Source organism: Gadus chalcogrammus, chromosome 17 (genome assembly GCF_026213295.1).
Source record: "Gadus chalcogrammus isolate NIFS_2021 chromosome 17, NIFS_Gcha_1.0, whole genome shotgun sequence".
Classification (NCBI taxonomy): domain Eukaryota; kingdom Metazoa; phylum Chordata; class Actinopteri; order Gadiformes; family Gadidae; genus Gadus; species Gadus chalcogrammus.
Window position 1 is genome coordinate 2,713,558 of NC_079428.1, and position 17,500 is coordinate 2,731,057.

The following is a 17,500-nucleotide window of genomic DNA, read 5'->3' on the forward strand; positions in this document are numbered from 1 at the left end:
GGGAGAGGAAGAGGAAAAGTGATGCGTCATTTTTGGAAGCCGGGCCTCTTTGTGAACTGTGAACTCTGCTCCAGTGGAGCTCCGCCCCTTTACAGAGAGGAGCGTCCTGATTGGCTAAGAAGTGGGATCGTCTCCTGCGAATGTGCTGACGTTTTTAATTTTTTTTATGCACGAATCTTCACTGATTGTTTGACCTATTTCGAAGTAAGGCCAATGATATTATAATTATTTTTTAATTATAAATGTTTTTTAATTAATTTGTAAATGCAAGAAAAATAATTAAGTGTGTGAATTAATGATGCCCCCCCCCCCTTGCATAATATGCATCTAATCATTTTAATTACTATTCTATTCCATCTACTGTCAATAAATAAATACTCTAAACATATGCTGCGTTGCTTAGTCCTGCCGACCTGCAAAACGTTTAGTTGCCATGGTGGCAGGTCAGCATCACACGCTCACACACACACACACACACACACACACATATACATACACATGCATGTCTTCCTTTGAAACGTGCACGTGTCTCCCTGCGTGCGGTGGGGGAATGACACCTTTAAGAGGCTGGGGCGATGACGGAGCATCTCTCAGGGTGACCTTGGCATGAGGAGGCTGAGGAGACGGGGGAGGAAGGGAGCTGGAGTGAGGCCACACACACACACACACACACACACACACACACACACACACACACACACACACACACACACACACACACTGCCATATTCCTCCACGGTGCTAGAAGGTTCTGAAGTGTGTGTTTGTTTATCTCTATTTGTGTGTAGGTTAATGTGTGTCCATGAGCGTTTGAGTGAGTGAGTGAGTGAGTGAGTGAGTGAGTGAGTGAGTGAGTGAGTGAGTGAGTGAGTGAGTGAGTGAGTGAGTGAGTGAGTGAGTGTTTGTTTGTAAGTGTGTGTGTGTGTGTGTGTGTGTGTGTGTGTGTGTGTGTGTGTGTGTGTGTGTGTGTGTGTGTGTGCATGACCGAAGTGTTGCACTGTGTGTGTGCAAGTGGAGGGAGTTACCCTAATTAGCGTGTTAGTGACTGCCTGTCTGATTGCAATCACTGTTTCTGCCTTAGCTGCGGCAAAAAAAAAGGCTTGAGCCATCATTAGGGATTGCAGTTGTCTGAAAACACTCAACGCTTTTGCATGTGTGTGACTCACGCATGCGGCATGTGTGTCACTCGTGTCACTTAAAGCGCTGACTTCACGTTCCAAAAAAGCCGGCACACAATTTCCCAGTATTAGGCTGTGAAGTGATGAGCAAATCACACGAAAGCCTAACCGGTTTGTCGGCCGGGAAGTCCTTTAGACACGCCCATTTCCAACCCGATAAAGGACTCACACAACCTCAATGCAAAAGGCTGACGACCAATCAGGAAAAAAGCGATTTTGTAGTACACTTTTACGCACGGCACTCTGTGTGTGTGTGTGTGCGTGTGTATATGTGCGTGTGTGCGTGCATGCGTGTGTGTCCTCCTCCCATACACCCAGGAGATAAGGATCCAGGGTGCCCTCCAGGCCATTACAGTGGCGGCTACATTAGCTAATTCGACCACGGCTTCCCAAAATAGACGCAGATCAATACACAGGCTTTGGGTTTCTTCGTCCGAGTGTCAAGTTTCAACTCCGTTGCCTGATGCTACGCAGGTGCCTTGGAGTGGATGGGAGACCGTGAGAGCGAGAGACTTAGAACCGCTTAAACATGGCTCACATAAACATGTATGATATGTGTTTTAATACCGTCTATTGCGTGTTTAACCTCGTGAACCAGCGAAGGCTGGACGGACTTGATGATGATGATGATGATGATGATGATCTGTATGATCTTAAAAAGGAATCATTACTTTTGTAATTGTGTTTTGATGTGGAAACGACCGAGCCTCAACAAACCAGATCTTATGGTCAACTGTAAGGATTATGAAACAAACGAAGAAAAACGACACGAAAAGAATGGTGACGACTGATCGGTCTTTGAAAAACATCACTTGCATCGCTGCGTCATTGTGTTACTGCGTTTGGAGCGGGGTAGAGTTTGAGTTGAGGGAGTAAAGGCATGATGCTGGTCGCTTTCAGAGAGCCGCATGAGCCCAGGGTAACAGTAGGGAAGCTGAAGGTGGGGAAATCAATGTGATGGTGATGGTGTTCGTTTAAGGCTATATTTAAAGTATGGAGTCAGAGCTATTCAGGGCAGTCCTGACGGTTTTACAGTTACGCACACACACACACACACACACACACACACACACACACACACACACACACACACACACACACACACACACACACACACACACACACACACAAACAGACAAACACGCACACAAACACACAAGCACACACACAAACAGACACACACACACACACATACAAACACACATAAACAGACACGCGCAGACAACCAGGCGCACAAACATTTGCGTATACACACCCACACACATAGGCGTACACACACATGCTTGCACCTACACATACACAAACACACACACCCACACACACACACACACACACACACACACACACACACACACACACACACACACACACACACACACACACACCTACATGCTTACACAGAATCACTCACTCACACACACACAGCTCATCACCATCCCAGCCTATAAAAAGTGGTGCTCGTATCACATTCTTAAGTGAACGCAAAAGGCATTAGATGATATGATGTAAACGATACCTCAAAAGTCAAAGTGCTCCATGACACATTGCTCGTATGTCGCAATATACGCGAGGCTTGCAAAGGTCTTCTCCATCAGACCACAAACGACAACACAATGAGGTACCTCGTGGCTACAACACAGCACAATGGGACACTTCATTTATTGCTTTCTGTTACAGCATCCATTGTCCTAACCATGGCCATCTTGGTTAAAGGTCCCATGACATGCCACCAGGAGTGACTGTGATCAGCCCGTACAAGCCGTTCTGAAACTCCACCTAGATGTGGGAAGGATAGACGATCAACGTTTGCTACAATCCACTGGGTAGGCTGGTAGACCGATCTATCCAGCACACATCTAGGTGGACATGCCCACTTTTGATGTCATAAGAGACCGAACTTCAAAACGGCTTGTAACGTCTAACCACACTCACACCTGGTGGCATGTCATGGGACCTTTAAAGCGGCACTATCGAAGATTTTCCTTTCAATCTCTTTGGCGATCACTTTGGCTAAGAGCGGTAATGCTCTCATAGAGCCCAACCGTGCGCCATTGACACTACATTCACAACATTACATTAACCTTACAACATAATACTACACATGGAACAGCCTCTATTAGTGGGCCATAGGCTCAGTCACCATTGTGTTATGGGCTGTATTGGCTGGCCAGCAATTCTATTTTCAGAAAATATCAGTTGTAGGATGTGATTTTATTTAAAACATTATTGAAATAACATCTCTAGGCATTGACTACAGATCGTTCATGTCATTTATAAGTTAAGAGCTAGTTAAAGTATCACATACTGCAACTTTAATATACATTTATTTTTCATGAACACTTCGAGATTGCCACTTTGAGCGGTCATTTCACCCGATGTGATTTAATTTCAATTAAACTTTTAAAATCCCTCTTTGGCCCCATTCCGCCCTCGCCAACCACAAACCCCCCACGGCCATTTTGTGTTTAACCTCCTATGTGCGTCGTGTTAACGAAACGTCAATAGAACTCCCCCGGTCACGTGACTACAGTATCCAGCTCATTAGAATACAGTCTAGCCCTCGTCCGTATTCACCGCGGCCGCCGCAGTCACAGCGTCCCTCCCCCTGTCAGACGATACTGCGTCGCCACAGATGACCTTGAAACTTCTCCCGGCTCCGGCGCCAGGCCGGGCCTTTTGTGAGTGCGAGCGCAGGCGTTCTGCACGACATCATTAATGTGTAAAGCGTTAACAAAGGGGCCGCTTTGCATGCGTGATGGGCCTTTGTCTGTTTTAACGCAGCGACTCAGCGCCTCGCTGTGTTTCTCTCCTTCTCCCCGCCGCCGCCCCCTCCTCCTCCCGAGGTGTGTGTGTGCGTGTGTGTGTGTGTGTGCCCGTGACGTGCGTGCCAGTGTGTGCCAGTGTGTGTGTGTGTGCGGCCCGTGACCTTCGAGTCTCATTCATTAACCAAGTGGGCCAGCGCCGACCAAACGACTCGCAGGAGGAAACCATAACAATACCGTTATCAATCACGGGACGCTTACAAAATAAAAGCGTACGCTTTCATGATGCAAATGACTACTTCTCCTCCGCGGAACGATTCTGAATGTCATTAAATCTAATTTGGGGCCAAGAAGATGACACAAAAAAGGAGACAATGCCGTCGCAGAACAGCGTGACAAAGTGAGCACGGCGGATAACAAGGAAGACGTTCGAGTGAAGTAGTTGTGTCTTGAATCGTCCACAGCCAACGTGCTGTGATGCGATTGGTCCACCATCATTTTTTTGCTTTTATATCTCTAAAGGTGCGGCCACACCAGACGCGTATCTCGCGTACTTCGCGTCTCAAATCGCCATTTTTTCCATAGGGAACCATTGGTTTAATACGCGTATTACGCGTTTCACGCGTATTACGCGTATAAGCAACATTGTACGCGCGTATAGCGCGTATGTGGCGCGTATATTTACGCGCAATACGCGCTATACGCGCGTATATCGCGTATATCGCGTACATTTCAAGAGTTCAAAAAATTGAACTTTTTACGCGAAGTACGCGAGATACGCGTCTGACGATAGCCGCGTTGCCCAATCAGCGTTGAGCTTGACCCGACGTCACTGGCAGAGAGTAGTGAGCTTGGACAGAAGCATACGGCCGACATCTTTCTTTATTCTGTGTGGAAATAGTAATATAGTTACGCCATTAAATGCTTTTATGGAAACATTTCTAGCGAGAAATGTGCATTTTACTTTCATAATGTTCGCTCGGTGAATGTGAAGGATGTTTGGTTTGATAGTTATGACGAAGAGGGAACGCTCCGTTCACTTGCATGGACAGAGTCTCTGGTTACTAAGCAACCTCAACGTCTTGGCGGACTATATATCTGCTGATCAACACTACGAATGCTGGAAACACACCAGACACACCATGTGAAGTTATTTAACCCGATTATTGTTATTTATATCCGAGATTATTTAATCTAACCCGATCTAAACTCTATCACCCAAACACGGCGGCGTTTGGGTTTCCTACCTCGGACTCCAGCGCAGCTTATCCTGGGGCAACACACACACACACACACACCCAAGTGTTGGAGCCTTTACCGTGGGGAGCCTCATCCTGGGGCAAGACACACACACACAGCCACGGCCGACAACTTTCTTTATTCTGGGTGGAAATAGTAACATAACATAACATTTGGTTTGATAGTTATGACGAAGAGGGAACGCTCCGTTCACTTGCATGGACATTGGACTCATCTAGGCGAGTGACGTATGCGCGTATGGCGCGTATTGCGCGTATGTGACCATTTTTGACACAAAATGGTCAAGCAACATTTTACGCGCGTATCTCGCGTAAAAAGTACGCGAGATACGCGTCTGGTGTGGCCGCACCTTAACACTCCCCTCCCCCCCCTCCCTGCAGAATAAAAAAGAAGGAGAAGAAGAAGAAGAAGAAAGATGGAATCGTCATCGCTGTCGTCACGGCGCGATGGAAGCAGCATTGATTCTATTTTAGAGACGCTATACGAACCTCGCGCTCTTATTTTGCCTTCACACTCTCACTGCGTGTATGTGTGTGTGCGAGAGCTCTGTGTATGTGTGTGTGTGCGTGTGTGTCTGCTCTGTGTATGTGTGTGAGCGTACCTGCGAGTATGTGTGCGTGTGTATGTATATGTGTGTATGTGTGTGTGTTTTTGTTTTTGTATATATTGGTGTGCATGTGAGAGTCTGTGAGTGTGTGTGTGTGTGTGTTTGTGCACAAGCCAATGCACACTGCACATCAAAAGCCGACACATCCCATACATATTCTGTTCAATGTATTCAATGTATACGTCACGGACTGTATTTGTCCTGGTGGACAACAGCACACGAGCACTTTCTGGTTTCTCCGCAGTAAGGCGGCGGACTACATGGAACTCACGTGGCGAGCGCACCACTACAGAGCGGACGATTGAAGGCCACTACCACAACGCGACCAAGGACCCTCCATTATGACTGGAGAAACAGTTTGTAGGAAGAGCCGCGGAGCTCCCAAGGCAAGGAGGCACAAAGGAAGGCAAGGCCACACACCCTGCCCACATTCTTCTCCCTCTCTTTCCCTCAACCAAATTTGGTTTGCTTTTTTAAAATCATACGCCATGTTTCAAAAATCCTCAGTTGTGAGAACGGAAGAAGAGAGATTTCGTTTTGATACGTCGATTTTAAATCGTAAGAAATTATCCAAATATGAGGCTATCCATTCCAAATGTCAATCAAAAGGAACATTTAAGGATCAGGATTTAAACAGCCCAATACAAAATGATTTTCAAACCGTATTCATTTCAACTCAATTTCAGTTTGACACAATCTGAAAACAAAAGCGGTTGGCAACAAATAGACACGATTCAAAATGCAGGGCATCAATTTCTCAACATCATGAGACACAAATCCGCAGATGTGTTCAACCCAGGACCCCCCCAGGACCACCGACCACACGACAGGCCCGCTGAGCTGGGACCAGTGAGCCGGGGGTCCGAGCAAGATCCACCCCCCCCACCCATTTCAGCAGCCAAATCGGCAGGAAGGGGTAGAGAGAGACGAAGAAGCGTTCCTCATTGCAGCTGATCTATGAAGCGGCTCCCTGATGGGGGATGATGCCTCAGCGAGGCTATTTATAGCCCCTGGAAACGCATCTGGGGTTGCACCTTCCATCTTGGGCGGCACCAACATCGGCCTGTCAAACGCACACCAGCTCAGGGGGCGCGGAAGACGAGCGAGGCGAGCGGCGGGTTGATAACGTTCACCCAGAGACCCCCCGCCGACACCGGTACTACCAGGTGGATAAATACTCTCTTTGACGTTGGCCTCCGTGCTGCCCAGTGCAGGGTCAGAGACCTTGTCCATATCAAGTCTACCTTCACACGAAGGTCGTGTTCCCACCTGGCACTCACACGTCGTGGGGGATCCGATCACAAGAGGACATCTCTAGGCACAGGTTTGACTGCGCCCAGGCCGGTTGAGATCCGACGTCAGACCGCATTCGGAGGCCGTGTATGAGCCCCTGTTCATTTAGCAGCGGCGTGAACGGGTTCTGAGTCACGCGGTAGCACCGCGTTCGCAACTGACGTGTCGCGACGCGTGATTGGTGAATAACAGCATCACAGCTGGAGTTGTTCACGTCCAATTTGAAAAGCCTGTAGAGATATGTGATGATTGGGTCAATCATTTTTGCCAATTTGGTTTGCCAAGGAATAGACTCTGTCTGTAACGCTTTGATTTCTTCTGCTTTTCATTCCTGGCAGACTTGAGGTGAGTTGCTGCCTTCAGACAGTTAGATACGGCACTTTTGTGTTTGCAAATGGAAATGATGTACGTGCTTATTTGCATCTAGCGAGGGTGAAGTGAGATCTAAGACAATCTAAGAGCTATCCCTTCTGATCGGGTCACCCAAGACGAATATTAACGCCAGTTATTACACAGCGTTGTTGTATACTCAATTATGGTTGGTAAATTATGAGGTTTTTGTATAGCAGACCACTGCTATGTTTAACACACCGTTGCTATGGATGCAGTTCCAACCGTAACTAACGGAACACTTTTTTAGCAGAAGTAATCAAATAATTTTTAAACCAATAGAATACTTTTTAGTTGTCCTTTTTTGGGTCACATTATTTATTTATTTAGGGAGCAGACGTGTTATCTAACCGGGATAATGTACAGCGATCAGGTTATGAAAATATCACAATAGTGACAGACTAGCTGTACATTATCCCTGCCTTGTGAAATAGGACCAAAGATCCACAGAAACGCACACGCACACACACACACACACACACACACACACACACACACACACACTGGCTACACTCTTGGAGCACACACTCATTGACACACACACACACACACACACACACACACACACACACTGGCTACACTCTTGGAGCACACACTCATTGACACACACACACACACACACACACACACACACACACACACACACACACACACACACACACACACACACACACACACACACACACCACACACACACACACAGGTTAACCTGTTGTCTGTTATGCAAAACAAACAATGTCGAGATATGCTCCCGGCGTGTTGTGGTTTCGGTTCACACTCTGATTTGCTGCCAAAGGCGGGGAGCTGAGTCAACAAGAGACAGCTCCCCGGGTCAGGGTTCACTTGGTTTGTCGCATTAAAAGGTTAACAGTGTGTCACTTGAACACATGTTGACGGTTGCTCCGAGTGAAACCAAGACTGAACTAAACTCAACTGGAAACTAAACACTGTTAGATGAGGCGGGTTCAAGTACAAGTACACACACACATACACACACACACACACACACCCACACTCCAGTCACGTCTGGAAACCCATGGCGGCCAATTAATATGAGGCCTTCAACAATAGTGTTTCAAAACCTAGCATCTTCACAATGCATCCATACAGTTTTATCCGAAACCATGAATTCAGAGTAAATAAAAGAAAAATAAGTAATTACGACATAACAACAGCGAGGCCAGACCGCGATGATAAAGCGTTCCGTGCCGCCGCGCCTATCGTCACTTGATGTTCTTCGCACGAATAAAAGGAAGAGAAGAAGAAGAAGAAGAAGAAGAAGAAGAAGAAGAAGAAGAAGAAGAAGAAGAAGAAGAAGAAGGAGAAGACAAAGGAGAGGGACGTGGAAGGGATGATTGCTTCGGCGGGGAGGCAGCAATCAGCGCCGAGCAGAGCTGACGGGTGAACGCTTTCTGCCCCACAACCCAACCCCCCCCCCCCCCCCCCCCCCACACACCCCCTCAGCCCGACGCAGAGCCCCCCCGGGCAGAGGGGTGGTGATGGGGGGGGGGCAGGGGCCTGCCCCGGGGGGGGGGGGGGGGGTCAGCGAGCCCGCTCCACGCTCGAGGGTGCGACAGCGATTCGCTATCGGCTGCTGGGCGCGGCCATCTTGATTCGGGCCGGGGCGATCGATAGAGCTTCGTCGGGGGGGAGGAGGAGGAGGAGGAGGAGGAGGAGGAGAGAGTTCCCCCTGGCGCTCGCACGACCTTCAAAACGCCCTTGCAGTGCTGCGCGGGTTGCGTGTCGGGCGGAGCTGCCCGCGTGCTCATGTGCACTGCGTGTCTGCGTGTCGGCGTGTGTAAAGAGGCGGACGCCCACCACGCAAGCGCTGCCTGGCTCGAGTCCTGGCCCAGTGCAGTCGCCCCCGGGCGCACGCAGCGAGCTGCCCCCTCGACCAGCAGCAATCAGTCCTCTGCGCATCGCGCCAAGTCCACTCTGCATGCCTTAAGACCGCCCGGGGCGCTCGTCCAAGAAGATTAAGCCTGGGAGTAGCCATCGCCCCCCCCCCCTGCACCCTCCCTCCCACCGCAGCGAGCACTGCAAAGCTCCAACGCTGTGTCATTCATGGATAAGTGCCATGAGGAGTCTACAGATAGAACACTTTTATGGATCCCATTGTTGGCCTCGTCAGCGGTGCGGCTGTCGCTCTTTGGAAGCGCGGCGACGGCCGCGAGGGATTCAGTGTCAGGGGGAGCCGACGCAGAACGGCGGGAGAGGAAAAGGGCGTTGGGATGTATCGGAGGGTTCTCGGACGCCCTTCTGGGGCAGGTTGTTGCGCTGCGCTGGTTTGGACGGGGCCGTCTCCCACGAGGGGGCTTTGGTGGCGCTGCCGGTCGCAGGAGCGAGAGGCCTTGAAGGTTGTGCTTAGCGGCGGCGTTGGTCAGCCGACGTCTTCATCAGCTCGAAGTGAATGAAAAGACGATGAAGGCTCCGGCCGGGTCGCGATTAATTGGTTTGCGTTCGCTCAAACGTCCGCGTCAAATGAAGTGCTCGCACTCTTTAAACCAGCGTGCGCTAAAAGTGATTATTGACAGCACTCGGACAGCGGCGGTCATCTCCGCCCTGCTGTCCCTTAATTAAACCCACGCGACATGCTATGCTAGTCGGTCCCCTGGTTCGGATGCACTCCCCCCGAAATGAAATGAAATGATGCAGATGATAGATGATGTGTGGAGCGCGATCAATACGACGTCGATGGAGTATCCACTCTCCACAGTCGCCCTCTGAGGAGCGGTCAATGGGAAATACCGTTACTTTTATGGTCAGCAGATTTTCTCCTTTGAACTTCCTGTCCGAAACAGACTCCCATTAGCATTGGATTATGAACGTTGGAAATAAATAAATAAAAAGGGAATGAATAAATAAATGAAAGCGCCCAGCAGCATCTGTGTGCCAGGTCACCACGATCAGTGGCACGCACATGTTTACCCCGCTGTTATTCCTTAGTACTGCTCTCCAGCCAGGATGCTGCCCTCGGCATGGCTTTATGTTTCTCTAGTGAATATCTGCTACTGTCCCCCAACCAAGTTTTAGCATTATCTTGTATTTTTGCTCATATGTATGTACGTATGTAAGTATGTAGGTATGCATGCATGTATGTATATATATATATATATATATATATATGGTCAGTTATCAATTAAGCTATATATATATATATATATATATATATATATATATATATATAATGTGTTGTTCTACCCAACACATTATATTATTGTAAATATCTATTTTTTCAGTTATGTTGCCAGTATAGTGTTCAATACTGTTATTAAGTTATTTTATTACTCCATGATTAAATGTTTAATAATTCTTATTATTGCAACAATTATTCCTTCCTATTATTCTAGCACTAAGAACAGGAGCAGTGGTCTGTTCTTGCCCCACGTGCTTTTTGGTTTGGTTTTCAATTAGGTGTTTGGGTTCATTGGCGTGTGGCAAGTATGATTACACTAACGAGGGCGGTTAGCCTACCAGTAGACCACTGAGGCAATATCTGTCCAATCAGAAACAAACGCACACACAGACACAGGACACTTGGGGAGCGACGTAGACCGAGAGTTACCCAAACTCAGATGGAGACAAATCTGAGCTGTGATCTTTGGGTTGATGTACTGTGTTGTCTTTGGTCAAATGTGGAATCCAGTGGCATCTCTGTGTTTATCTCTAAATTGTGGACATTTTTGTTCATTCTGCCTCTGGCCTGTTTAAAGTCCATTCATTTCAAGGACCCGAGCAAAGGCTGTAAGTTTGGATAGTACAATCATACAATAATAAGATGTTGCTGTTAGAAGGCCCAGTTTCTTTCTTTAGTTAAATTCCTTGGACTGGTTATGGTGCAGACTGGAAACTAAACAAATAGAATCTGATCTTAACCACAAAAAACATTAAACGCTAAACTGGAGCATTTCTTATCTAATACATACTTAACTCCCTTTAACTTAATGCCTAAATTAAACAACATCTAACTTAAAACATTAACTCAACCACGTCAAAGCTGATACCTATACTTAACCATCACTAACCAAATATCTAACCTTTACCACGCTAAACCTTAGCTTAACCATCCCTCAGTCACTGTCAATAATCCTAAAACATACCCAATCCAAACTTTAAGTCGAAACTCGAAACTTAACAAGCTGTAACTTAGCAACTTAAACTGCCGACCAGGGCAGTACAGGAGAATAACAAACCCAGCTGGTGCGCACGTCTGTAGCATGTTATGTTCCACAGAGGATGGGCAGTGTGCATGTGCCCTACCCCCCAAACGGGGTCCTCCCCGTCCCTCCGAGGGTTAGACAACACACACATCATTCACCGCATCTTTCCAGGAACCTAGCATCACACCGTGCCAGCACGCCTCTCTCTGAGGTTACATCGCTTCCTCGTCTCTCCGTCGCACACGGTCCTCATTAGCACCTCACGGAAACAACTCCAACTCCCATCAGGCCACAGTCTGAGGTCAGCAAGCGTTTCCCGTGGCCGGTTTGACCTTTCCGATGTGTTGATGGAAAACGGACTCTCACTCCCAAACAAAAGGCTTGTTTCTATGGGATGTCGACCACGCTCACACGCACACCCACATGCCGGCGTGCACACACACACACAGACACACACACACACACACACACACACACACACACACACACACACACACACAAACTCTCTATCCTGCTGACACTATCGGTCCACTTTCTGCCTAGGCCAGCGAATTTGACATTCTGAGGGGACAGCCAATGTCCTAACGCTTAAACGTTTAAAATCATTTCAGGAAAGCCCACATTAAATAACTTATATTTTCCACTCAAGGGTATAATGAAGGCAAACGGTGCCCTTGCCACTCTTACACAACTTTAATCCTGAGTGCGCACAACTCTGTGTTTTTTTTAAATGAATATACCAGAGAACTTATGAGTAAGAATGCGCACACTTTTGATAATTACCTCGTGAGCAACTGTGAAAACGATGGCCAACAGCCGGCTGAGGAACAAGACATTTCTGAACAGATTCGTCATCCAAAACAAACAAATAGGAGGGACTGCTGAAAGCTCGTACATACAGAGAGGAATAGCCTGGCCCTCCCTTGTGTTGGAGACTATTCTAAATTATGTATACATTCATATCGCATGCAGCACTTCAAAAAGGGAAGAAGAGTTACGTAACTCTCTCTGCACCCCTGACAAAGTTCACATGGACATGATCTCTCCAGCGTCCTCCCTCTTAGACCCTAAAAGACCCGCGTGGATGGGTGACATTAGCCTTAAACACTCATAACACTCACAGGGATCGTTTTAAACCAAAGGTGAGGGGCCGGTAAACAGAACCCGTTCATCATTCACGTTTGTAGGAAAAAAGGACAACCCGGTTGGACAGAGAGACAAGGGAGGCTGCGCACGAGAGCAGCAGCCTGTCGGCTGAAGGCTGTCTCGGAGATGAGACGTGACTGGGCTTGATCGACCCATCTGTCTCCAACAACCGTCTTTCTGTCTCTCTCCCCCTCTCTCTCTCTCTCTCTCTCTCTCTCTCTCTCTCTCTCTCTCTCTCTCTCTCTCTCTCTCTCTCTCTCTCTCTCTCTCTCTCTCTCTCTCTCTCTCTCTCTCTCTCTCAGTTTATTCCCTCTCTCCATCACGTGCTGGGAGAACGAAGGCACCTATAATGGGTGTGCAGAAAATACCCAGAATGCAACGCAGCTCAAGGTCACCCGAGTCTGCCATGTCCACCGCTTGTGGGCCGGGGGGGGGGGGCTGGGTTGTGTGTGTGTGTGTGTGTGTGTGTGTGTGTGTGTGTGTGTGTGTGTGTGTGTGTGTGTGTGTGTGTATGTGTGTGTGTGTGTGTGTGTGTGTGTGTGTGTGTGTGTGTGTGTGTGTGTGTGTGTGTGTGTGTGTGTGTGTGTGTGTGTGTTTGCGTGTGTGTGCGTGCGTTGTGGTAGTCCGCCTCTCGCTCATCGCCCAGCGGCTCTCTCCCTCTCTGTCGCATCCTCCTCCTCTTCGCTACTCTGAGAGTCAGCATCGTCGTGGAAACCGCCTCCGGGCCGCCGTAATTGCGTACCTCTGGCGATTTAGCGCACTGTGCGTACTTTGGGGATAAATCCTCACCGAGTCAGCAGTTTAGGGTACAACTTTCTGGCACGCCGTCTCTAAATTGTCATCTGGAACCTAAATCCGTGCGGATAATCTCCGGGCCACTATGGTATTGTAGCACGCGGCCTTGCTTTGTCCTCAAGTGTCATTGAGAAGCTTTGCGTTCGGCTGATTTGAGGCCTTTCACCCGCCATAAGGCTCTCTGTGTTATGCAAATGACACACAGCCACTGCCGCACTGTATTCCAGTTAAACTAAGGAACAAAAGGGTAACAACAATCGTGACTTGAAGGATAACATGCGAAGGAACCCTAGCCTACAAACCCACTGGTAAAGCATTGGAAATGATGGCCAAGGTTACGAAGGTCATTGAGCTAATATGCGTTCGTAAACGCAGTGAGACGTCTTTCTCTCCCCTTCATCAGGGCAGGCTATTCTTAATACATTAGGAGGAATCTGCAGTGTCAGACAGGGACACCAGTGCCTCAAGCTAAACTTGGAAAATATATGTTTTAGCATAGTCCCGTTTTGTCATGCATCTTAAAGTGTTAACTTTATACCTCACTGCACATCAGGCCTAGGACCAAACAACTATCAAATGTTATGAACTGTGAGCCCCTTTTGACTTGCATTTCACATGTTAAGGACTCTTATTTGAAAGAAGTTATTACAAAATAGATGGACGCGCTGCGACGACACACATTCTCCCGACGTCAAAAAGATAACATGTTTGGTGCAAAGAAGGTAAACAGAATCGATAGCAGAGCATTTCCTTCGTTAACAAATACGTCCCAGGCCCTATGCGTCCCTTTCTCGACGCGTCCTTGTGCGCGCTCAGAGGTGTACAAGGCCATCCATGTCAAGGCTACGACACAATCCATACCTCTTGCATAATTACCAAACAAGAACACCTGAGTAAGCTTCATCCTTCACGCTTCTACCGCGCAACACAGACAACAGTCGCTGAACCGACGGAGAGCATCAGGGTACTGGGGGGAGACCAACGCTCCTTAAACAGAAACAAGGGGTGTCGGGGTGCTAAAGAGGGGAGATGGTTGCTAAGGAGGGGTGGGGGGGGGAAGCCAGGGGCTTACCTTCGGCTGCACCTCCACTTCCACCACCTGGTTCTTGCTCATGCAGCCCTTGACGAAGCCCTCGACCGAGCTGTTGCACTTCATGAAGATGACGTAGCAGGCGTAGCCCGAGAGCAGTGCCATGCTCTCATACATGGTGATCAGGTTGTCCAGGAAGAAGACGATGAGCATGATGAGGTCCACGATGTAGAAGGACACGTCGCGGAACAGCGGCCACCACGTCAGGTTCAGGATCTCCTTGGAGAAGATGGCGCACATGCCGATGACAAACAGGATGTTGAAGACGGCCGAGCCCACGATGGTGCCGATGCCCACGTTGCTGTGCGAGATGAACACGCCGATGATGGACGTGAACAGCTCCGGCGCCGAGCCGCCCGCCGCCATGAAGGTGGCGCCCGCCACGTCGTCCGAGATGGACAGCTTCTCCGTGATGACGGTGAGCGCCGGCACGAAGAACTCGTCGCACACGATGGCCAGGGCGATGAACATGTAGAGCATGCCGAAGACGTGCAGCACGACGGCACCCTGCCGCCTCTCCTCCAGCGTGAACAGGTCCGTGGGGTACTCGCCCTGGCTGTGGTTCCCGTCCGCCGCCGACTTCATGGCCACCGCACTATCGCCCGACACGTTGAGGTCCCGCTGCAGCTGGGTGGACAGCAGCGTCCGGTGGGGGGGGCCCCCCGCCGCCTCCAGGGGCCCGGCCGCCAGGGCCCCGGGGCCCCCCGCCGCCGACGTCCACCTCAAGGCACTGTAGGAGAAGGAGACGGCGCTGATGGCGACCAGGCCCACCACGAAGACCAGGATCCGCACGGGCCTCAGCTTCCTGCGCAGCTTCTGGCGCCCCTTGTAGGTGGCGATGGCGGCAGCGCCGGGCGGGGCGCGGCACTCCAGGGAGTCCACGCACACTTGGTCCGAAGCCATGTCGCCGTGGTGGTGGTGCGGTATTCCGTTTCCCACGCTCTGGGAAGAGCCGAGCGGAGAGAGAGAGAGAGAGAGAAAGAGAGAGAGAGGAGAGCGAGAGGGGGGAGAGGGGTGAGGAGGTGGGACAAGGGAGTAGGGGGGGGGGGGAGCAGGGAAGGTCTTTTTGGTTTATCGGAGAGTTTCACGCCAGTGCATGGCGTCGTTCTCTGCTTCAAATCAGTTGGAAGGATTGCGGGTTCTTCCCGGGGTCAGGCCTTCCGAATGGTGTCTTCATATTATCCTGATCTAGCAGATGAACACAAGAGGACAAGGTGAAGGGTTCTGCCTCCAGACGGGACGAGCGCGGTCTGATGGACGTCCACAGTAGCGTGCTGATTGCGCGCGTCTGCCTCCGGGGTGTGACGCGCGTTGAACGGACAGAAGGACGAAAGATATGAAAACTATTGTAAAAAAAAAAAAAAAGTCATGGTCTATTGTATTCACATTTTACAATGTCATCTGGAAACATGAAGCCTTTTAGGAATAGTAATACTAGAAATATAATGGTAATAATTAATTAAGTAATATAATAATAATAATAATACTTAATAGCAATACTGCAAGAGTGTGTGTGTGTGTGTGTGTGTGTGTGTGTGTGTGTGTGTGTGTGTGTGTGTGTGTGTGTGTGTGTGTGTGTGTGTGTGTGTGTGTGTGTGTGTGTGTGTGTGTGCGTGTGCCTGCGTGTATTTTTCCCATGAATCAGAACACATTTTGCCTAGACAAAATATAGTATAACACACACACAGCAATTAACAATCAATCAACCCTATTCAATAACAGTCAGATTGAAGTTCTATAAGATACAGCAATAACTCTAAAATTCAAAAAACTTCTATGTGCTAGTCACTAAAGATCCCTGGCAGAATATAGACTCCTATGCATTATTCAGTCAGTCCAGGTTTCAAAACATGGCCTAGATGGATTTCCAGAAGACTGCCATTAAATAATTCCACAAATAGAAACGATAAGGTGCACTCATCGATTGATCAAAATAAAACCTGAGAAATACCTTGCCATAAATAAATCAATTCAGCCATTGATTTTACAAGCCGCCTACCATTAATAATAGAAAATATGCACAGACTATCCTGCACACAAGGGTATAAGTGGCCAATAAAGCAATATATCTGCATTGAACTTGTCCTAAAGCAGACATTCGCAACACACAAGACCACACACAGATAAAACCTATGTGCTGAACTCACTGGACGTCTAGCTATAATAAACGCCACGAAAACGTGATGTGTACATCGGACCCATGACGTTGTTGTTTAACGAAGAGCAGACAAAAAAGAAGATGATTAAAAAAAAAAACAGAGTCAGACCGAAGCACCCGCGGTGCTGAGGCGGGTGACTACGGATTTTCCCCAGGTATCGCGACATGCGATCTGCATCGCTGTGCCCTTCAACGCCCTCGCCCCTTCCAGTTGTTATAAAACCACCACCTTGTCGCTCCATCCCACCGCGAACCCCTCATCCTGCAGAGGAGAGGCTGCAGCATCTCCCACAGACGCGCAACACACGTCCTTACCTTTAGGGGAAGCGAGAAAACCGGTCGAAACACGAGGGATCTGCTCCTGCGCCCTCGTCTTGCTGTCATTGAGCAGCACCAGCAGCAGCAAATGTGACAGTCCTACCGTCCTCTCTGACTCCGCTGGAGGAGGTGGAGGAGGAGGAGGAGGAGGAGGGCGAGGAGGAGGAGGAAGAGGAGGAGGAGCCCTGTGACAGTCCTACCCCTCTCTGACTCCAGTGGAGGAGGAGGTGGAGGAGGAGGAGCTCTGGGGTGAAAAAAACGGAGCTCTGCGAATAGCGCTCACCTCTCTCATACCAACTCTGCCTCGCTTTCCCTCTTCTGGTAAATTGACTAAATGGACTGC

The 17,500-nt window shown here is 48.9% G+C and overlaps 1 protein-coding gene across 1 annotated transcript in view; it reads right to left on the reverse strand.

Moving 5' to 3' along the window:
- Positions 1-15,584, reverse strand: part of LOC130370396 (sodium/potassium/calcium exchanger 2-like) — a 24,930-nt gene extending 9,346 nt beyond the window's left edge. Inside the window, exons 1-2 of the mRNA XM_056576155.1 lie at positions 14,664-15,584; positions 6,986-7,076 (exon numbers count right to left, since the gene is read on the reverse strand). Of these exons, the coding sequence (XP_056432130.1) occupies positions 6,986-7,076; positions 14,664-15,584 (1,012 nt within the window). The remainder of the gene's footprint in view (positions 1-6,985; positions 7,077-14,663) is intronic.
- Positions 15,585-17,500: the final 1,916 nt, after the last annotated feature.